The sequence below is a fragment of the Artemia franciscana genome, chromosome 3 (assembly GCF_032884065.1).
Source record: "Artemia franciscana chromosome 3, ASM3288406v1, whole genome shotgun sequence".
Taxonomy (NCBI): Eukaryota; Metazoa; Arthropoda; class Branchiopoda; order Anostraca; family Artemiidae; genus Artemia; species Artemia franciscana.
In genome coordinates, this window is record NC_088865.1 from 24,842,074 (window position 1) to 24,865,411 (window position 23,338).

General features: G+C 37.1%; 1 protein-coding gene across 7 annotated transcripts in view; it reads right to left on the reverse strand.

Moving 5' to 3' along the window:
* The window catches only part of LOC136025067 (facilitated trehalose transporter Tret1-like), an 80,725-nt gene that overhangs the window by 40,319 nt on the left and 17,068 nt on the right, over nucleotides 1-23,338 (reverse strand). The window contains exon 1 of one of the 7 annotated variants that reach the window (XM_065700763.1): nucleotides 19,553-19,661. The exons of 5 other annotated variants lie outside the window; for them this stretch is intronic. Coding sequence is in view for 1 of the 2 variants with exons in the window: in XM_065700756.1 (XP_065556828.1) it covers nucleotides 948-990 (43 nt within the window). In the remaining variant the exon portion in view is untranslated. Of the gene's footprint in view, nucleotides 1-947; nucleotides 1,004-19,552; nucleotides 19,662-23,338 lie in introns of those variants that run through there. One more of the 7 variants, XM_065700756.1, reaches the window with a different exon arrangement.

The window sequence follows — 23,338 nt, forward strand, 5'->3', positions numbered from 1 at the left end:
TTAGTGTGGGAGGGGGCCTAGGTGCCCTCCAATTTTTTGGTCACTTAAAAAGGGCACTAGAACTTTTCATTTCCGTTAGAAGGAGCCCTCTCGAAAGATTCTAGGACCACTGGGTCGACATAATCACCTCTGGGAAAAACAAAACAACAACAAACAAACAAACAAATAAACACGCATCCGTGATCTGCCTTCTTGCAAAAAATACAAAATTCCACATTTTTGTAGATAGGAGCTTGAAACTTCTACAATAGGTTTCTCCGATACGCTGAATCTGATGGTGTGATTTTCATTAAGATTCTATGACTTTTAGGGGGTGTTTCCCCCTATTTTCTAAAATAAGGCAAATTTTCTCAGGCTCGTAACGTTTGATGGGTAAGACTAAACTTGATGAAACTTATATATTTAAAATCAGCATTAAAATGCAATTCTTTTGATGTAGCCATTGGTATCAAAATTCCATTTTTTAGAGTTTTTGTTACTATTGAACCGGGTCGCTCCTTACTGTTCGTTATCACGAACTGTTTGAAATGTAATTTTCAGCCGAAAAAGCATTAATCTTAAGTCATAACGGACTCTTAATTAATGCAAAAATACATGGTGAAATCGAACAAACTTGAATCGAGAATTGCATCTACCCCCCCCCCCCCCCCCCAGTCACAGAATGCTGTAGATTGGTTCAATAAAGATTTTTCACTAACTGGAATCCCCTTTTCCTAAAAAGTAAATTCTTTTACAAATAAAGTTCGTTTACAAATAAAGTGGGTAAAAAATGAACCCACTTACAAATAAAGTGTATGCTAAGTATTTACTTAAATTGAAGCAACCAATATACTACAAAATACCGGGGTGATCATTAAAAAAAAGCTTTTGATGTAGTATTTCATTTTTATATTCTACATTCACAAAAAAAAATTAGAGGCGTTTAGCACTGAATTTCAAGATCTAACCTTGTAAAAAATATCTGAACTTCTTTTTCAGAACACGCTTCATTGATCGTTTCTCGTTCATGTTCATTTGGTAACTGATGTGACCTACCCTGACATGACAACTGTTTCAATGGTATGAAGCACCCTTCAATACGTGATTAAATTAAGAATCTGAATGAATTTCGTAATTGTTTGTTTTTAACAAGATTTAGATTCTTTAAAATACCTTGGCTAGTACACAACTATCCTCAGCCAAGGCCGTACACAAGGGAGGTTTTAGCGGCCAGACCCCCCCCCCCCCAATGCAAAAGCGTGAAAATATACATTTTTGGCTAACTGATGGCTAGAAGACTACCCTAAAATATTTTCCCCCAGTTACCTACCTCGCTCCGAATAAAACCCAAGGTAAATACCAGTTTTATAAAACTATAATAAATTGGGAAAAATTTTGAATATTTTACTTTTGACCCGTACCTAAATATATTGGGAGTTATAGGAAGAATAACCTACCTAAGATTGATCCAAAGGACTCTCCACCAGGCGAAACTTTAAAAATAGCCTGTGAATTAGCCTTTTCGCGTTTTAATCCCCCTTCGCACAATAAAAATTATTTGAATCCTTCCACCGTTGAATCTAGGTGTACTGATTTTCCAACACATATGCACTACATACATGAGCGAACATTTCATTTACCATTATCTTTTGGTCATAGATTTGTTTCTTCTTTTTTAACATTTTCCAAACTAATGTTTTTCGTTTTTCAAATAAAAGTAGAGCCATAGCTCCAAACTAAGCAGAAATAGTCATGAAAGGCTTATAAATCAAGGTTTTAAACATCGCTTTAGTGAATAAACGTGGGACTATCTCCACCCTTCTCAAACCCTCTAAAAAGCTTGAGTGTCATTCGTCATTTACTGAAAATGGTATTTATTTTGAACTGTAAGGTTTTACTTTGTCAAAGCATCAAACAGTTCGTGGTAACGAACTGTAGTAAGGAGCGACCTGGCTCAATAGTAACAAAAACTCTAAAAAACGCAATTGTTATACCAATAGCTACATCAAAAGAATCACATTTTAATGCTGATTTTCAATATATAAGTTACATCAAGTTTAGTCTTACCCATCAAAAGTTACGAGCCTGAGAAAATTAGCCTTATTTTAGAAAATAGGAAGAAACACTCTCTAAGTCACAGAATCTTAACGAAAATCACACCATCAGATTCAGCGTATCAGGGAACCCTACTATAGAAGTTTCAAGCTCCTATCTACAAAAATGTGGAATTTTGCATTTTTTGCCAGAAGGCAGATCACGGATGCGTGTTTATTTGTTTGTTTGTATTTTTTTTTTACAGGGGTGATCGTATCGACCCAGTTGTCCTAAAATGTTGCGAGAGGGCTCATTCTAACGGAAATTCAAAGTTCCAGTGCCCTTTTTAAGTGACCAAAAAATTGGAGGGCACCTAGACCCCCTCCCATTTTCCCAAAGGCACCGGATCAAAATTCTGAGATGGCCGTTTTATTCAACATAGTCAAAAAACCTTACAAATATGTCTTTGGGGACGACTTACTCCCCCACAGTCCCTTTGGGAGGGGCTACAAGTTACAAACTTTGACAAGAGCTTACCTATAGAAGTAGTTATTGTGTAACCATTTATTTTATAATATAATAAAAATTAAAAGTTTTAGTTGCCTTTTTAAGTAACCAAAAAATTGGAGGGCAACTAGGCCTCTTCCCCCGCTCCTTCTTTCTCAAAATCATTCGATCAAAACTATGAGAAAGCAACTTAGCCAAAAATAAACATGCAAATTTCGTTTTAATTATTCATCTGCGGAGAGCCAAAATCAAAACATGCATTAATCCAAAATGTTCAAAAATTAAATGTAAACAAGAGCTAAGAGCTCATATGGCACTTGTGACGAGGCGAGAAGAGCTAAGAGCCAAGAGATCATATGGTATGAGCTCTAACAAAATTCTATGAATCAATAGATTGATTTAAAAAGGAAAATAAGAGGTTTAATGCCGGTCAGGATTTAAAATAAGAGCTCTGAGTCACGATGTCCTTCTAAATATCAAAATTCATTAAGATCCGATCACCCACTCGTAAGTTATAAATACCTAATTTTTTCTAATTTTTCCTCTCCCTTTAGCCCCCCAGATGGTCGAATCTGGGAAAACGACTTTATCAAGTCAAATTGTGCAGCTCCCTGACACGCCTATCAATTTTCATCGTCCTAGCACGTCCAGAAGCACCAAACTCGCCAAATCACTGAACCCCTCCCCCCAACTCCCCCAAAGAGAGCGAATCCAGTACGATTCTGTCAATCACATATCAAGGACATTTGTTTATTCTATCCACCAAGCTTCATCCCGATTCCTACACTCCAAGTGTTTTTCCAAGATTTCCCCCTCCAACTCCCCCCAATGTCAAACGATCTGGTCGGGATTTGAAATAAGAGCTCTGAGACATGAATTCTTTCTAAAAATCAAATTTCATTAAGATCCGATCATCTAGTCGTAAGATAAAAATACCCCAATTTTCACGTTTTCCAAGAATTCGGTTTCCCTCTCTAACTCCCCCCAACATCACGGGATCTGGTTGGAATTTAAAATAAGAACTTTAAAGCACAAGATCCTTCTAAATATTAAATTTCATTAAGATCTGGTCATCCTTTCGTATGTTACAAATACCTCAATATTCAAAATTACCCCCCCCCCCTCGAATTCCACCAAAGAGAGCAGATCCGGTCCGGTTATGTCAGTCACGTATCTTAGTTTTAGTCACGTATCACCGCTTTAAGTATTTTCTAAGATTTCCGTTCTCCCCCCCCAACTGCCCCCCCAATTACGCTTGATCCGGTTGAGATTTAAAATAAGAGATCTGAGTTACGAGGTCCTTCTAAATATGAAGTTTCGTGAAGATCCGATTACTCCTTCGTAAGTTAAAAATACGTCATTGTTTCTTATTTTTCAGAATTAACCCCCCCCCCCCATAGATCGGATCCATTCCAATTATGTAAATCACGTATGTAAGACTTCTGCTTACCCACCACGTTTCATCCCGATCACTCCAATCTAAGCGTTTTCCATGTTTTAGGTTCCCCCACCCCAAACTTCCCCCAACGTCACCAGATCCAGTCAAGATTTAAAATAAGAGCTTTGAGACACGATATGCTTCTAAATATCAAATTTCATTGAGATCTGATAACCCGTTCGTAAGTTAAAAATACATCATTTTTTCTAATTTTTCAGAATTAACCCCTCCCCCAACTACCCCAAAGAGAGCGGATCCGTTCCGGTTATGTCAATCATGTATCTAGGACTCGTGATTATTTTTTCCACCAAGTTTTATCCCGATCCCTCCACTCTAAGTGTTTTTCAAGTTTTAGGTTTCCCCCTCCCAACTCCCCCCAATGTCACCAGATGTGGTCGGGTTTAAAATAAGAGCTCTGAGCCACGATATCCTTCTAAATATCAAACTTCATTGAGATCCGATCACCTGTTCGTAAGTTAAAAATACCTAATTTTTTCTAATTTTTCAGAAATACCCCCCCCCCAACCATCCCAAAGAGAGCGGATCCTTTCCGTTTATGTCAATCATGTATCTAGCACTTGTATTTATTTTTCCCATCAAGTTCCATCCCGATCCCTCCACTCTAAGTGTTTTCCAAGTTTTAGGTTTCCCCCCCCAACTCCTCCCCCCCCCCCCCAATGTCACCAGATCCGGTCGGGTTTTAAAATAAGAGCTCTAAGACACCATATCCTTCTAAACATCAAATTTCATTTAGATCCGATCACCCGTTCATAATTTAAAAATACCTCATTTTTCTAATTTTTCAGAATTACCCCCCCCCCCCAACTACCCCAAAGAGAGCGGATCCGTTCCGATTATGTCAATCATGTATCTGGGACTTGTGCTTATTTTTCCCCATCAAGTTTCATCCCGATCCCTCCACTCTAAGTGTTTTCCAAGAATTTAGGTTTTCCCCCCTCCAACTCCCCCCAATAACATCAGATCCGGTCGGGATTTAAAATAAGAGGTTTGAAACACAATATCATTCCAAACATCAAATTTCTTTAAGATCCCATCACCCATTCATAAGTTAAAAATACTTCATTTTTTCTATTATTTCAAAATTAGCCGGCCCCCCACTCCCCCCCCCCCAGATGGTCAAATTGAGAATTGCAAATATTTCTAATTTAACCTGGTCCCGTCCCTGATACGCCTGCCAAATTTTATCGTCCTAGCTTACCTGGAAGTGCCTAAAGTAGCAAAACCGGGACCGACAAACAGACCGACAGAATTGGCGATTGCTATATGTCACTTGGTTAATACCAAGTGCCATAAAAACAAGTTTTTTTTTAACTGAAAGCAAGGAGCGACATTAAAACTTAAAACGAACAGAAATTACTTCGTATATGGAAGGGGCTGCTCCCTCCTCAACGCCCCGCTCTTTATACTGAAGTTTTTTACTGTTTTAAAAAGTACAGAGAGAAAGAGTCAAACTTTAGCGTAAAGAGCAGGCGTTTAGGAGGGAGCAGCCCCTTTCATATACGGAGTAATCTCTGTTCGTCCTTAATCTAAGGACGTAGTAATCTAATGTCGCTCCTTGCTTTCAGTTAAAAAAAAACTTTTTTTTTATTTAATCAATACAAAGCGTCAACATTACGTTAATAATCAAGACTACACAAAAAAAAAATTGGTAAAATAGTCACATTTTGACTCTCAATTTATTTTTCGATATCTTAAAAGAACATTCTGTTGTCGAAACTTTTCTTTTTTCATTCAAACATGGAGAATATTGACGTCAGGATAAACTTTCAGAAGCAACGCTATAGCTCTGTCAAACAGTTCGTGGTAACGAACTGTAGTAAGGAGCGACCCAGCTCAATAGTAACCGAAACTCTAAAAAATGGAATTTTGATACCAATAGTTACATCAAAAGAATCGCATTTTAATGCTGATTTTAAATATATAAATTTCATCAAGATCAGTTATACCCACCAATAGTTACGAGCCTGAGAAAAGTTGCCTCATTTTAGAAAATAGGGGGAAACACCCCATAAAAGTCATAAGATTCTTAACGAAAATCACACCATCAGATTCAGCGTATCAGAGAACCTTAATGTAGAAGTTTCAAGCTCCTATCTACAAAAATGAGTGGTTCTAGAATGTTGCAAGAGGGCTCATTCTGATAGAAATTAAAAGTTCTAGTGCCCTTTTTAAGTGACCAAAATAATTAAAGGGCACCTAGGCCCCCTCCCATGCTCATTTTTCCCCAAAGCCACCTGATAAAAATTCTGAGATAGCCATTTTATTCACCATAGTCAAAAAGCTTATTAACTACGTCTTTGGGGATGACTTACTCCCCTGCAGTCCCCGTGGGAGGGGCTGCAAGTTGCAAACTTTAACCTGTGCTTACATATAGAAATGGTGTACAGACGTTTTCAGGGGGATTTTTTTAGTTTAGGTGGGAGAGTTGAGGGGGGGGTTACGTGGGAGGATATTTCCACGAAGAAACTTCTCATGGGGGAAGAGAATTTTAATGAAGGGGGCGCAGGATTTTCTAGCATTATTTGAAAAAACAATGAAAAAATAAATATGAAAAGTTTTTTCTACTGAAAGTACGGAGCAGCATTAAAACAAAACGAAAAAAAATTATGGCATATGAGGGGTTTACCTCCTCGTTATACCTCACTCTTTACGCTAAAGTATTTTTATTAATTTCAACTATTTATTCTACGGCCTTTGTGATTCAGAGGTCATTCTTAAGGAATTGGGACAAAATCTAAGCTTTAGTGTAAAGACCAAGGTATCGACGAGAGTTGAACCCCCTCATATACGCAATAAAAACATACGAATATAGAAGTTAAATGAGGTTAGCAACTGGTTTTGTATTAAATCAGGAGTTAAGCAGGGTTGTGTTCTATCCCCCTTTATATGGATCATTTTGATGGACTTCGTCTTAAGGAGCACAGAAAGACCGCTCCTGGATTTGGATTATGCTGATCATTTAAGCATATTAGATGAAAGTGTGAGCAAAATGAATGAATTTTTAGAGGTTTTACGAGTTCAGGGTGCTAAAATAGGCTTGAAAATTAATGTTAAGAAGACTAAGTCACTAAGGCTAGGAATAAGTGAAGATGAACAGGTGACATTAGGTAACAAAAATATTGATCAGGTTGGGAGCTTCAGTTACCTTGGTAGTATTATTAGTAAAAATGGTGGGAGCAGTGAAGATGTTAAAAGCAGAATAGCTAAGGCCCAGGGTGTTTTTTCACAGTTAAAAAAAAGTTTGGACGAATAGAAAGATAAGTCTACAAACCAAGATTAGAATATTGGAAGCTACAGTGATGACAGTGGTCAAATATGGCTCTGAAGCATGGGCACTCCGAAAAGCAGATGAAAATTTACTAGATTTTTTCCAGAGAAATTGCCTACGGATTGTTCTGGGTACCCGGCTGACTGACCGTATTTCAAACAGTAGGTTGTACAAAAAGTGTGGTTCAATCCCGCTTTCTGGGGCTATAATGAAAGAAAGGTTGAGATGGTTAGGCCACGTTCTACGGATGAAGGATGACAGATTACCGAAGATTGTCCTTTTTGGCCAACCGTCTGGGGCTACACGGAAAGCAGGTTGTCCTTGTCTGGGTTGGGGAGATGTCATAAATAAAGATTTAAAGGAAATGGGAACTTCCTGGGAGGGTGTAAAGAGGGAGGCTTTAAATAGATTAGGTTGGAGGAGGAGCGTGCGTAGCTGTGTTGGCCTCAGGCGGCTTGGTGCTGCAGTGAGTTATTAGTAGTAGTAGTAGTAGTAGTAGTAGTAGTAGTAGTAGTAGTAGTAGTAGTAGTAGTAGTAGTAGTAGTAGTAGTAGTAGTAGAATATAGAAGTTCGTTACGTAAGTTAATTCGTAAGTTACGTATATTTATTACAAATGAAAACGTTTGTAAAAATTAAAAGTTCTAGTTGCTTTTTTAAATAATCAAAAACTTGGAGGGCAACTAGGCCTCCTCCCTCGCTTCTTTTTTCTCAAAATCTTCCGATTAATTGCAATTAATTAATATGCAAATTTTGTTTTAATTATTTATGTGTGGAGAGCCAAGATCAAAACATGCATTAATTCTAAAACGTCCAGAAATAAAATAAAAAAACGAGTTTTTTTTTAAATGAAAGTAAGGGGCAACATTAAAACTTAAAACGAACAGAAATTACTCCGTATACGAAAGAGGCTTCTCCTCCTCAACGCCTCGCTCTTTACGCTAAAGGTTCTTACTGTTTTAAAAATAGAGTTAAGAGAAGAAGCAAACTTTAGCGTAAAGAGCGAGGCGTTGAGGAGGAAAAGTCCCTTTCATATACGGAGTAATTTCTGTTCGTTTTAAGTTTTAATAATGCTCCTTACTTTCATTTAAAAAAAACTTGTTTTTTTATATAATCTACAGTAAAGATCATAAGGCTTCAATGTTTTATACTATTTTTCCCCAGAAGCACTTCTTCTGGAAGGGGTGATCCTATAAACTTCAGATTGTGCTCGCTCGATGGAAATAGGAAGTTCTAGTGCCTTTTTAAGAGTCAAAAGTGATCAGAGGGCGTAAGTGGCTTCTGCCATGCACTCTTATTCCCAAATACATCCGATCATAACTTCGAGATAACCATTTTGTTCAGAATAGTCCAAAGTTCAGATAACAATAACTAGGGGGCACACAACCCCTTAGAGCCCAGGAGCAAGTGTTGTAAGTTATGCTCGGGGGGAAAATGGAAGTATTAGTCCCCCTTTTAAGAGTCAAAAATAATCGGAGGGCAACTATTCCCCTTCCTTCGCCCTCTTTTCTCCAAATGCATCCGATCGGAAATAAATTTTTTTAAATAGTCCAAAGATTAAATGACAATCGGGGGATCAAAACCCCCCGAGCCCGAGGGCAAGTGTTGTAAGTTTTGCTCTGGGGGCAAATAAGGTTTTAATGGAAGGGGTGATCGTATAAGCTTTGTAGGAGGGTCATTTGATTGGAAATTCAAAGTTTTAGTTCCTTTTTTAAGATTCAAAAGCGATCAGAGGGCATATAGCATCTCCCCTAACTCTCTCTTTTACCAAACACATCCGGCAAAAATTTTGAGACAGTTATTTTTTTTTTTAATATTCCAAAGATAAAACAAAATGCCCCCTGGTTTGACACAACCCACCCACACCCCCAGAGCCTGGGGGTAAGAATTGTAGGGTATGCTCCAAGGATATATGAGGTTTTTATAGAAGGGTCGGTCGTATAAAACTTTTGCACTCACGTGGGGCTCACACTCACTCACACTCACACCCAGGTGAGAAAATTGGCCGTACAAACTTCGGAGGGGGTCATTAAATTGGAAATCAGAAGTTCGATTGCCCCTTTAACTGTCAAAAGTGATCAGAAGGCAGCTAGCTCCCCCACCACGTCCTCTTCTATTTATATTTATTTTACCGAAATATTGAGATAGCCATTTTGTTCAAGATAGTCAAAAAATCATATAAAATGCCTCGGGGAGGATAAAATCCCCAAATACCGCGGGCAATGATTGGAAATTAAACGTTCTTTTTCCAATTTAAGAATCAAAAGGGATCAGAGACCAACTAACCCCCTTCCCCACGCCCTCTTCTCCCCAAATGCGCCCAAAATGCCCCCAAATGCGCCCGATAAAAATTTTGAGACGCACATCTTTTTCCAAGGTACTCCAAAGAGCATACAACAACGCCTCCAGGGTTGACATAGCCCCCCCAGAACCCCGGGAGCATGGATTGTAAGTTATGGCCTGGAGCATTTAAGGTTTTTATGTATGTGGTGTTTATGTAAGCTTTGGAACAGGCTTATTTGATTGGCAATTGAAATTTCTAGATCTCTTTTAAGAGTCGAAAGTGATCGGAGGGCAACTAGCCCTCGCCCAAGCCCTCTTTTCCCCAAATGGATCCTATCAAAGTTTTGAGATAGCCATTTTGTTCAAAATAGTCCAGAGGCAAAATAAATATACACGGAGGTTGACTTTGGCCTCGGGGCAAGGGCAATAAGTTGTGCTAATTGCCCATTTTTAACATATAATGTTTTAGGAATGGGTGGCTATATTAACTTTGGGAGAGGCTCATTTGATTAGAAATCGCAGAATCTACTTCCCTTTTGAGTCAAAAGTAATCAGAGGGCAGCCAGCCCTCTTACTTGCACCGGTTATTGTATCCGGTCAAAATTTATGTATAACTATTATGTTCGAAACAGTCTGAAGTTAAAATAACTATACCTCCGGGGTTGACAACCGCACTCCCGGCCCCTGCGGCATGGGCTATTAGTTATGGGAAATTGCCTATTGTTTACACATTGCATTATTATGGAAGGGGTGGTTGTATAGACTTTGAGGGAGGCTTGTTTGGTTGGAAATTGAAAATTCTGGTTCTCTTTTTAAGGGTCAAAAGTTATCGGAGGATAACCAGCCCCCTCCTCTCACGCCCTTCTTTGCTCAAATGCATCCGATCAAAATTTTGAAATAGCTATTTTGTTCAAAATAGTTCCAAATCACATAACTATAACTCAGGGGTTGACAATCCCCCAACAGCGCTCGGGGTAAGTGCTTTAAGTCATGCATGTTGCTCATTGTTACTTTGATGCTTGGTTTATTGATTTACGGGGCGACATTGATTTACAGGGCAGATAATTTCTTTACTGTGATACTTTCTTTACAGTTATAGTTTCTTACTTTGATAGAATAAAAGAAACAAGTTTTTTTTAAATGAAAGTAAGGAGCAACATTAAAACTTAAAATGAACAGAAATTACTCCGTATATAAAAGGGGCTTTTCCTCCTCAACGACCCGCTCTTTACGCCAAAGTTTGACGCTTTCTCTTAACTCTATTTTTAAAACAGTAAGAAATTTTAGCGTAAAGAGAGGGGCGTTGAGGAGGAAAAGCCCCTTTCATACGAAATTTGCATATTAATTAATTGCAATTAATCGGAAGATTTCGAGAAAAAAGGAGCGAGGGAGGAGGCCTAGTTGCCCTCCAATTTTTTGATTGCTTAAAAAAGCAACTAGAACTTTAAATTTTTTACAAACGTTTTCATTGGTAACAAAATATACGTAACTTACGAATTAATATACGTAACGAACTTCTATATTCGTATGTTTCTATTGCGTGTATGAGGGGGTTCAACCCTCGTCGATACCTCGCTCTTTACACTAAAGCTTAAATTTTGTCCCAATTCCTTAAGAATGACCTCTGAATAACAAAGGTCGTAGAATAAATAGTTGAAATTGCTAAAAAATACTTTAGCGTAAAGAGTGAGGTATAACGAGGAGGTAAACCCCTCATATGCGTAATAATTTTTGTTCGTTTTAAGTTTTAATGCTGCTCCTTACTTTCAGTAGAAAAAACTTTTCATATTTATTTTTTTCATTGTTTTTTTTTTCAAATAATGCTAGAAAACCCTGCACCCCCTTCATTGAAATTATCTTCCCCCATGACAAGTTTCTCCATCGAAATATCCTCCCACGTAACCCCCCCACAAATCTCCCCTCTAAACAAAAAAAATCTCTCCGAAAATGTCTGTACACTTCCCAGTAACCATTATTATATATAAACACAGGTCAAAGTTTGTAACTTGCAGCCCCTCCCACGGGGACTGCGGGGGAGTAACTCGTCCCTAAAGACATAGTTATTAGGTTTTTCGACTATGGTGAATAAAATGGCTATCTCAGAATTTTGATCCGGTGACTTTTGGGAAAAAATGAGCGTGGGAGGGGGCCTAGGTGCCCTCGTATTTTTTTGGTCACTTAAAAAGGGCACTAGAATTTCTAATTTCCGTTAAAATGAGCCCGCGACATCAGTCGATACGATCACCCCTGGGAAAAAAACAACAAACAAACATACAAACAAAAAAACAAATAAACACGCATCCGTGATCTGTCTTCTGGCAAAAAATGCGAATTCCACATTTTTGTAGATAGGAGCTTGAAAAATCTACAATAAGGTTCTCTGATACGCAGATCAGAAATGAGGTATTTCTGAAATGAGGCAAATTTTCTCAGGCTCGTAACTTTTGATGGGTATAACTGATCTTGATGAAACTTATATATTTAAAATCAGCATTAAAATTCCATTGTTTTGATGTAACTATTGGTATCAAAAATCCATTTTTTAGAGTTTCGGTTACTATTGAGCCGGGTCGCTCCTTACTACATTTCGTTACCACGAACTGTTTGATACTAGTTTTGATACTTTGATGAAACTTTGATGTTGATAAAAAAAAATAATTTTAAAATGGAGAACGTTGAAGAACTTAAAACTTCGGCAATTAAAAACAAACGGAAATTAACTTAAACAAAAACTTCCTAAAAAAAGAAGTCTTTCCTAGAAAAGTAAAGGTCATATTAAACTTCAGATCAGCAGAAATAAAAATATGTAATAATTCAAACTCAAAACGACCGTAAATCACTATTAAAGAATAAATGAAACCCAAAACGAACAATGATTAAATAAACAATAATCAAACAATTCGTGGTAACGAACTATAGTAAGGAGCAACCCGGCTCAATAGTAAACGAAACTAAAAAAAAAAAGGAATTTTGATACTAAAAGACATATAAAAGAATCGGATTTTTATGCTGATTTTAAATATATAAGTTTCCTCAAATTTAGTCTTTGTCACCAAAAGTTACGAGCCTGAGAAAATTCGCCTTATTTTGGAAAATAGGAGGAAACAACCCCTAAAAGTCAAAGAATCTTAAAGAAAATCACACCATCGCATTGAGCGTATCAGAGAACCCCACTGCAAAATTTTCAAGCTCCTATCTACAAAAATGTAGAACTTCGTATTTTTTGCCAGAAGATCGATCACGGGTTTATTTGTTTTTTGTTTTTTGTTGTTTTTTTCCCAGGGGTCGTCGTATCAACCAATTGGTCCTAGTATGTCGCAAGAGGGCTCATTCTAACTGAAAAGTTCTAGTGCCCTTTTTATGTGACCAAAAAAATTGGAGGGCACCTTGGCCCCCTCCCACGCTCATTTTTTTCCCAAAGTCAACGAATCAAAATGTTGAGATAGCCATTTTGTTCAGCATAGTCGAAAACCATAATAACTATGTCTTTGGGGATGACTTACTCCCCCACAGTCCCCGGGGGAAGGGCTGCAAGTTCTCTCCTCAACGCCCCGCTCTTTATACTAAAGTTTTTTACTGTTTTAAAAAGTACAGTTGAGAGAAAGAGTAAAACTTTAGCGTAAAGAGCAGGGTGTTGAGGAAGGACCAGTCCCTTTCTTATACGGAGTAATTTCTGTTCGTTTTAAGTTTTAATATCGCTCCTTACTTTCAGTTAAAAAAAACTTGTTTTTATTTTATTTAATAGCAAATAAACATAGAAAAGGTATTAATACAAATGAATAAATAAATCTTAAAACAAGTGAAACTTTAATTGAATATGTAAATCAAGCTGAAAAGATACAAAAATGCCAACAAAAAAAAGTTTGGCTAGTGCCCTTCCCTAACTGTAGAAGTCTAAGGCCTACTGCTTCATTGGCACTTGACTGAAAACTATATCTGTCTTGAATAGTCTTGGAGAGAAATAAACAAATTAAACTGGAAAATTTGATGTATAATAATATTAAGTGATCAAAGCTCATCAGTTGAATATTTTATTTCACTGTATTTATTTTTATTTTTGATGATGTAATAAAGGCAAAAGAAAATACGTTAGGGAAGGGGGCAGTAGCAAAATTCTTATTTGCAGTGATTTTTGTAGTTAGGGGTTCCCAGTGTTCTGTTTTGAGGTTATTTTTGGCATTCTGAATCTTACCGTACAACTTTCATCAAGATCAAATCTCTTTTGGGGGGTGTCCCCCCCTCTCCAGTACTTATCCAAATTTCTTTAAGTTTACGACTTTCCTGGGTACTTTTGAACTGGAAAATTTGTGGATAATTAGAGTCACAATGGAGAGCAGATTCTTATTTATATTTTTTCGTTGAAATTCGTTTGTTTTTGTTTCGGATACTGCGTGCACGGGTCGCTCTTTAATTACAGCTCGTTACCACAAATTGTTTGATGAACTGTTTGTCAACAAAATGTAAATATTACCAACCGTCTTTAATACTTGCTATTCTGAACCGTCATTGCGTCGTCATATAGGCAAAGATGGTAAGCCAGTTTCATTTCGCCTAACCCCTCAGTATCGCTATTTTGACCATTTGTCTCAAACTTGAGACCATCTGTCTCAAATTTGAACCCAAAATAGCGTGAAATCCTGATTTTAATCGAGAAAGAGTGGTTTCCGTTTCCTCTCATTGGCACTTAAATTGCTACTATTAACAACTCACTGTAGAAACAAACAGCTTGAGACTAACACAGCTATGAACGCTCCTCTTCCATTCCAATCTATTTAAACGTCCCTCTTTATAACCTTCCATGAAGTTTCTATTTCCCTTATTTCTTTCCTTTCGACATCCTCCCATCCCATTCGGGAACGACCTACTTTTCGTTTTTGGCCTAAACGACCTACTTTTCGTTTTGGTCTAGGCGATTCGCCGACAAGGAATACTTTGACTAGGCATAAATACCACTCTCCGTTTCAATAGCTTTGCATCAGTGGAAAACCCCACTGATCAGCAAAAAGTGACAGCATGCAATCACTTCCATCCAATTGCAGGCCATTTTGCGATCCTTCTGGTTCGAATTTGGGACTTTCGCTACAGTTTTTAATCCCGTCATGCATGAGTATTCGCATTTACAGTGCATGAGCGCATTGGTTCAAAATACCAATACCAGGGACGGGGGAGGGCTACGTTTTCTAGAATGAACGTGAGACGTGTGGGCTACGTTCGCCATCATGGTCTTTAAAATATCTGTTCTATGCTAGAAAAGTCTTGAATATATAAATACTTTTATCTTATTAATTAAAAAACAAAGAAATAAGTGAAGAAACGCCCCCCAAAGAAAATTAAAGAACCTTATCAAAACCTAAAATGAGCCAAGATAAGCTATATAATAATTCGGGCTCAAAACAAAAAGAAATTACTATGAATGAATAAATGAAATCCGAAATGAACAGAAATTAAAATGAATTATATCAAGCAAAATATACCTGCAATAGATGAATCCTAAAACAAACAGAAATTAAAATATATAATTTAGTCAAATTTAAGCCTAACACAAATCACCACAAATAAGAGTAGGGCTTTTGCCCCATAAACTCAAATGGCAGAGTATCATTTCAGCTTTATTGACGAGACATATTATCAACAATTTTTATTTTGTCATTAGGCTATAACTTTGGAGAACTAACAATAGCTAAGACTTCCTGGACCTCATGGCATTATTTTTCAAACAGTTAATCCAGTTTCGTTTCTGATATTTAGTAAAGTTGTATCTTTAATTTCTTCCTTCTAAACACATTTTTCCAAATGTATAGAATATCAAGTTTTAAATATTTTTTTTGCTTCGTCACTTCAAAAGATTAAATCAATAAGCTAAACAGATTGCTTCAAAGATTACCAACGTTAATTGTACTTAATTAAAAAAAAAAGAACTTTCCAGAAAACAGGTTTTTTAACTAAAGAGGTTATTAAACTTAAGATCGGAAGAAATAAAAATCTACAATAATCCAAACTCAAAAAGACCAAAAATTACTATTAAAGAATAAATGAAACTCAAGATGAACAGAAATTAAATAGACAAACATAGCAAAGGCTCTTGATACGGCATGTATTATTTTTTTTTCCCAGAGGCACATATGGATTGATGGTCGTATAAACTTCGGAGGGAGCTCATTTAATTCGAAATTGAAAGTTTTAGAGCCCTTTTAAAGAATCAAAATTAATCAGAGGGTAATCAAATCCCCCGCGCCTTTTATTTTCCCGAATGCATCCGATCAAAATTTCGAAATATAGCCATTTTGTTCAAAACAGTCCTAAGGCCAAATAATTATACCTTTCAGGTTGAAAAAACCACAGCCCCCGGGCAAGGGCTGTAAGTTATGCAAGTTGGCCATTGTTATCATAAAAGGTTTTATAGAAGGAGTGGTCGTATAAATTTTGGGGGAGGCTCATTTAATTGGATATCTAAAGGTCTAGTTCCATTTTTAAGAGTCAAAAGTGATCAAAGGGTAATAAGCCCCCTCCATCAAAACACCCTTTTCCCCAAGAGCATCCGATCAAAATTCTGAGACAGACATTTTGTTCGAAATAGTGCAAAGGTTAAACAACTGCATACCCAGGGTTGAGAGCCCCTCAGCCACCGAACAAGGGCTGTAGGTTATGCGGTCAGGGTTTACATCACCCCTTCCATCCAGTCCCCGGGGAAAGGGCTGAAAGTTATCGAAGTTGAACTTTGTTAAGATATAAGGATTTTTATTGGAAAATAGGGTATTTTTGATCCTAGTTCTCCAAAAAGGCTTAGGGTATTAAATTAAAACCTTAAAAAAAATGTTGAGAGGGATGACGATCAGAGTCAAAACACACTATGTGTTTGTTGCCTGTGAAAAGGGAATTTCAGCAATATTTAAAGAACGGCTGAGGGAATTGATTTCAAAACTTTTAAAGTATAATGGAAAGATATTGAAGAGAGATTGAGGAAGACTCCCCTCCTTCTTTACCTTTTTTCGTACCCCCACTGCTCAGCAGTGATTGCAATTTTGGAACTGTCATTTTTGTCAAACTATTAAAGGGTCTAATAACTATACCTACAGGGATGCCATACCCCCAAAGCCCCAGGGCAAGTATTGTAAATTATGCAATTTGCCAATCGTGTACAAGCAGGATTTACAATTAGGAAAAGGGAAAATCCTTAGTTCTGGATGCATCCCAAAAGGCTAAGGGCATTAAAATGAAACTTCGGAGAATATTGAGGCGTATGTTATACTAAATCAAAAGGGGCTAGGTGCATCCAATTTACCAAAAACGAGGATCTGCAATATTTTAAGAACAGGTATGGGTATTTAGTTGAAACTTTCAGAACATGTTGAGGGAGATGTTGAAAAGTAGTTGGCGAGCTGCCAACCCCTCTCATGTCCTTTTTAGTTGCCATTCCTTCAAAAAATTCGACCAAATTTTGAAATAGCCATCATGTCCAAAATAATATACTATGCCTCTGCGTATAACACAACCCCCCACAGCTTGTGAGAGAAGCTACAACTGCTAGTATGTAACTGCCATTGCATTAGAGTTTGTTAATAATTGACGCTTAAATGTGTTTATTCCACTAGAATTTATTTCCACTGTAGGGAGAGCGAAAGAATTCTACCTTTCTCTTTTTGGTTTTATGAACAATAAAGTGTCGGGTTCTTTTTCAATTAAATAAAAAAAACTAGTTTTTTAACTGAAAGTAAGAAGCGACATTAAAACTTAAAACGAACAGAAATTACTCCGTATATGAAATGGGTTGTCCCCTCCTCAACGCCTCGCTCTTTACGCTGAAGCTTTCAAATGTTTTAAAAAGTAGAATTGTGGCAAAGAGTCAAACTTTAGCGTAAAGAGCGAGGGATTGCGGAGGGGACAACCCATTTCATATACGGAGTAATTTCTGTTCGTTTTAAGTTTTAATGTCGCTCCTTACTTTCAGTTAAAAAAACCAGTTTTTTTGTTTAATTTCTGAATGTTTTTGAATTATTGCATGTTTGATTTTGGCTCTCCGCACATAAATTATTAAAATGAAATTTGTATATTAATTCTTTTTTTTTGGCTAAATGGCTTTCTCTTAGCTTTGATCAGACAATTTTGAGAAATAAGGGGTGGGGAAGGAGGCCTAGTTGCCCTCCGATTTTTCGGTTACTTAAAACGGCAACTAGAACTTTTAATTTTTAACGAACGTTTTATTAGTAAAAAATATGCGTAACTTAAGAATTAACTTACGTAACAAACTTTTATATTCTTATATTTTTATTATGTATACGAGGGGGTTTGTACCCTCGTTAATACCTCGCTCTTTACACTAAATCGTAAGTTTTGTCCCAATCCTTTAAGAATGACCCCTGAATCAAAAAGGCCGTAGAATAAATAGTTGAAATTACTAAAAATACTTTAGCATAAAGAGCGAGGTATTTATCTCCTCTTAAATACCTCGCTCTTTATGCTAAAGTATTTTTAGAACCCCTCATATGCGTAATAATCTCTGTTCGTTTTAAGTTTCAATGCTACTCCTTACGTTCAATTGAAAAACGTTTTCATGTTTATTTTTTCATTGTTTTTTTATAGTAATGCTAGAAAATCCTGCGCCCTTTTCATTAAATTTTTCTTCCCCATGACATATTCCTCCAAGGAAAGATCCTCCCACATAGCCTCCTCCCCTCAACCCCACCCCCCAAACCAAAAAAATCCCCCTGAAAACGTCTGTACACTTCCCAACAACCATTACTGTAAGTAAACACTGGTCAAAGTTTGTAACTTGCAGCCCCTCCCCCAGGGATTGTGGTGGAGTAAGTCATTCCCAAAGACATAGTTATTATGGTTTTCGACTATGCGGAACAAAATGGCTATCTCAAAATTTTGATCCGTTGACTTTGGGAAAAAATGAGCGTGGGAGGGGACTTAGGTGCCCTCCAGTTTTTTTCAGTCACTTAAAAAGGGCACTAGAACTTTTCATTTCCGTTAGAATGAGCCCTCTTACGACACTCTAGGACCACTTGGTCGATACGATGACCGCTGGGAAAAAAAAAAAAAACAAACAAATAAACACGCACCCGTGATTTGTCTTCTGGCAAAAAAAAAAATACGAAATTCCACATTTTTGTAGATATGAGCTTGAAATTTATGCGGTAGGGTTCTCTGATACGCCGAATGCGATGGTGTGATTTTCGTTAAGATTCTATGGCTCTTAGGGGATGTTTCACCCCTATTTTCCAAAATAAGGAAAATTTTCTCAGGCTCGTAGCTTTTGATGACAAAGACTAAATTGAATAAAGACTAAATGAAACTTATATATTTAGAATCAGCATGAAAATTCGATTCTTTTGATGTATCTTTTAGCATCAAAATTCCGTTTTTTAGAGTTTCATTTACTATTAAGCCGGGTCGCTCCTTACTACAGTTCGTTACCACGAACGGTTTGATTGTGGGTTTTATTCATGATTCTGCCAGATACTGTTACGATAAGCTTAAGACATATTATTATTTTAGTTCGTATTTTCAACACGGCGTAATCGTTGATAAAACAATGTGGTGATGTTTTGTTAATTACTTTTATAATGCTCAAAATAGACTTATGGGCTGTGGGATCATTTGATTCATGTTTTGTAAATGTGATATAGCACAAAATTGAACTTGAAAATTACAAAATCTAAATTCTTACAATTTTTCAGATTTTAGGGAATGCTCAGCCCCCCCCCCTTTGTCGCACAACAAACCTCAAGACAAAATAAAGTGCCCCTTTGCATTCTTGAAAATGGATAAAGCAGACACAGGGAAAAGCCTAAATGTAAATTTTACACTCAACCAGAAACATTTTACATGATTAGGCAAGTCCAAATAATTCAATTTTTGTAAGGTTGGGGGGCGGTAAACTATTGGAAACAAGCGAACTAATTAAAAACTCAAAAAAGTCTTAGGATTAATTATAAAAGCCAGGATCCACCAGTAGAAGACCCCAGAGACCCCCCCTCGCTTAGGTTAATATAAAAATTGGAATCCTTGAATGTACTTACGTAGTTATCCCTAGACAATTAATTATTCCTGATGTTGCGTGTACGGTCTCAGTTAATTAAGTGTCATCAAAGAAATTGTAAACTTTTATAATAAAAAGCTCTTATTTACATTATGATAACATTCAATATTTGACGAAAGATAGGATAGTAATTTTTCTATAAATCAAAACTATACATGATTGACAGATAATTGTTTTATGACTTTTAATGTTTATATTCGCAACATTATTAGTGGGCTTTTAAATCTCCAATTACCCAAGCATTCATTTGCTGTTCTGAGGAGATAAGGTTGAGGTCAATGAACCCTTTTACTTCATAAACCCACCTGTATTATCAAACCAGAATTTTGAATTAGATGAGAAAAGCTACTTAGAGGAGGAGGAGGAGTCAGCCATAAAAACGTTACTTTTGTATTTTTTAGTGATTACAAAAAATGCTTTTTACTAGCCTCTAGTCTCCTCCCTTTTGTCGGACCCCTCCCCTAAAACTAGAGTTTCTTTTATTTATTCTACAATTTCTTGTATATTCTCACTCAATTTACCTTTTTTAATTTTGTTCAACGTCGTTCAGTCCCTCAGAAAATGCATTGAGTGCATTTTTCCAACAGCGTTTTGGCAATTTAGCAACAAAATTTCAAGCAACTAAAAGCATGGTCTTTAAATAGCGGTAGTTTAACTTACAGTCTATTGGAATTCAAGAAAAAATGTCTCATTTCTTGGAAGGAGGTCGAAACTAGAGAAAATTCTCTAGTTTTCTAGTTATACCACAGAAAACTATATCCAATTATCTATTCCGATAACTATTTAAAAAATTGGGACAAGTCAACTTTAGCACACAGAGCAGAGGGTCGAAGAAAGGGCAGCCCATTTCATATAGCTTACGGGTTAATTTCTGCTCGTTTTAAGTTTTAGCACCATTCTTTGCCATCACATGAAGCAACTTTCTTATTTAATTTATTCGTTTTAATACCTCAAGAAGAGATACCCTACATGCAAGGACGGCTAAAACCAATTAAAACCCGGTCCTTTAAAATATTAAATAAAACAAAGTTTTTTTTTAACTGAAAGTAAGGAGCAACATTAAAACTTAAAACGAACAGAGATTACTCCGTATATGAAAAGGGATGTTCCCTCCTCAACACCCCGCTCTTTACGCTATCAAACTTTAACTCTTTCTCTCAATTCTACTTTTTAAAACGGTAAAAAACTTTAGCGTAAATAGTAGGGCGTTGAGGAGGGAACAGCCCCTTTCATACACAGAATAATTTCTGTTCGTTTTAAGTTTTAATGTCGCTCCTTACTTTCAGTTAAAAAAAAATAGTTTTTTTATTTAATTTCTGAACGTTTTTGAATTAATGCATATTCTGAGTTTGGCTCTCCGCACATGAATAATTAAAATGAAATTTGTATGTTATTTTTTTTTTTTTCTTTTTTTTTGCTAAATGGCTTTCTCTTGGTTTTGACCGGACGATTTTTCGAAATTTGGCAGGCGTATCAGGGACCAGACCAGATTAAATTGGAAATAGTTGTTTCCCGATTTGACCATCTGTGGGGGAGTGGGGGGCCGGTTAATTCGGAAAAAAATAGAAAAAATAAAGTATTTTTAACTTACGAACGAGAGATGGGATCTTAATGAAATTTGACGTTTGGAAGGATATCGTGTCTCAGAGCTCTTATTATAAAATCACGACCGGATCCAGTGACACTGGGGGGAGTTGGGGGGACCTTAAATCTTGGAAAACAATTAGAGTGGAGAGATCGGGACGAAACAAGGTGGAAAAATAAGCAGAAGTCCTAGATACGTGATTGACGTAATGGGAACGAATCCACTCTATTTGGGGGAGTTGGAGGGGGGGGACTAATTCTGAAAAATTAGAAAAAATGACGTATTTTTAACTTACGAAGGAGTGATCGGATCTTAATGAAACTTCATATTTAAAAGGACCTCGTAACTCACATCTCTTATTTTAAATCCCGACCGGATACAGTATCATTGGGGGGGGGAGATCTTGGAAAATACTTAAAGCGGAGAGATCAGGATGAAACTGCGTAGGAAGAATAAAAACAAGTCCAAGATACGTAACTGACATAACCGGACCGGATCCGCTCTTTTTGTGGAGTTGGGGAGGGGGGAATAATTTGGAACAATTAGAAAAAATGAGGTATTTGTAACTTACGAACGGGTGATCAGATCTTAATAAAATTGATATTTAGAAGTATCTTGTGCTTTAGAGCTCTTGTTTTAAATTCCGACCAGATCCTGTGAAATTGGGGGGAGTTGGAGGGGGGAAACCGGAATTCCTTGAAAACGTGAAAATTGGGGTATCTTTATCTTACGAATAGGTGATAGGACCTTAATGAAGCTTGATATAAAGAAGGATCTTATGTCTCACATGCTCCATTTTTACCTCGAATTGGATCTGAGATATAGGGGGTTGGAGGGGGAAACAGAAATCTTGGAAAACGCTTAAAGTGGAGAGATCGAGATGAAACTTGATGGGAAGAATAAGGACAAGTTCTAGATACGTGATTGACATAATTAGAATGGATCCGTTCTCTTTGGAGGAACGGGGGGGGGTGTTAATTTGGAAAAATTAGAAAAATTGAGGCATTTTTAACTTAAGAACGGGTGACCAGATCTTAATGAAATTTGATATTTAGAAGACACTCATGTCTCAGAGCTCTTATTTCAAATCCCAGCCAGATCTGTTAACATTGGGGAGAGTTGGAGGGGGAAATCGGAAATCTTGGAAAACGCTTAGAGTGGAGGAATCGGGATGAAACTTGGTGGGTAGAATAAGCAAATGTTGTAGATACGTGATTGACGTAGCCGTACTGGATTCGCTCTCTTTGGGGGAGTTAGGGGGTGAGGTTCAGTGCTTTGGCGAGTTTGGTGCTTCTGGACGTGCTAGGACGATGAAAATTGGTAGGCGTGTCAGGGAGCTGCACAAATCGACTTCATAAAGTCGTTTTCCCCGACTCGACCATCTGGGGGGCTGAAGGGAGAGGAAAAATTAGAAAAAATGTGGTATTTATAACTTACGAGTGAGTGATCGGATCTTAATGAATTTTGATATTTAGAAGGAAATCATGACTCAGAGCTCTTATTTTAAATCCCGACCGGCAGTAAGCCTCTTACTTTCCTTTTAAATCAATCTATTGATTCTTAAAATTTTGCTAGAGCTCACACCATATGAGTGGAGCTCACACACTATATGATGACTCTTGGCTCTTCCGGCCTCGTCACAAGTGCCATATGGGCTCTTAGCTCTTGTCATATTTTATTTTGTACTTTCGTATTTGCAGCTTTGTGAGCTATTAAACTAATTATACCTGAATGCGTTGTTCAGTGACAAGGTATGAACCATGGGCTGGCTCAATGTGGACCGCTCCCTGCTAGGTGGTACATAGTAAACCAAGAGAAGTTTTCAGTAGTTACAGTAAATATATTCATAAAAATTATTTACTAAATGCAGCAGTTTGGTTCAAGGGGAGACGCCTGTCCAAATTAATTTACTATCTCTCCCATGTTAAACATTTTTTAGCTTCCTATTGATAAGTACTTGAGGGATTTCGTCGGTTTTTCTGTTGGTTTTTAAAAGAAAAAGGGACGAATATTTTGAAAGGAAAAAAGCTGAAGCCGACACATATTTTCTCTTAAATTTGAGGTAAAGCCCAAAACCTATTGTAGATTTGCTTTATAAACTCCTTCGTTCGATATTCCTGTAGGTAGTATCGAAAAATAGACTAAAAAAATTCTTTAAAAAGAATGGATGCTTCATTTCAA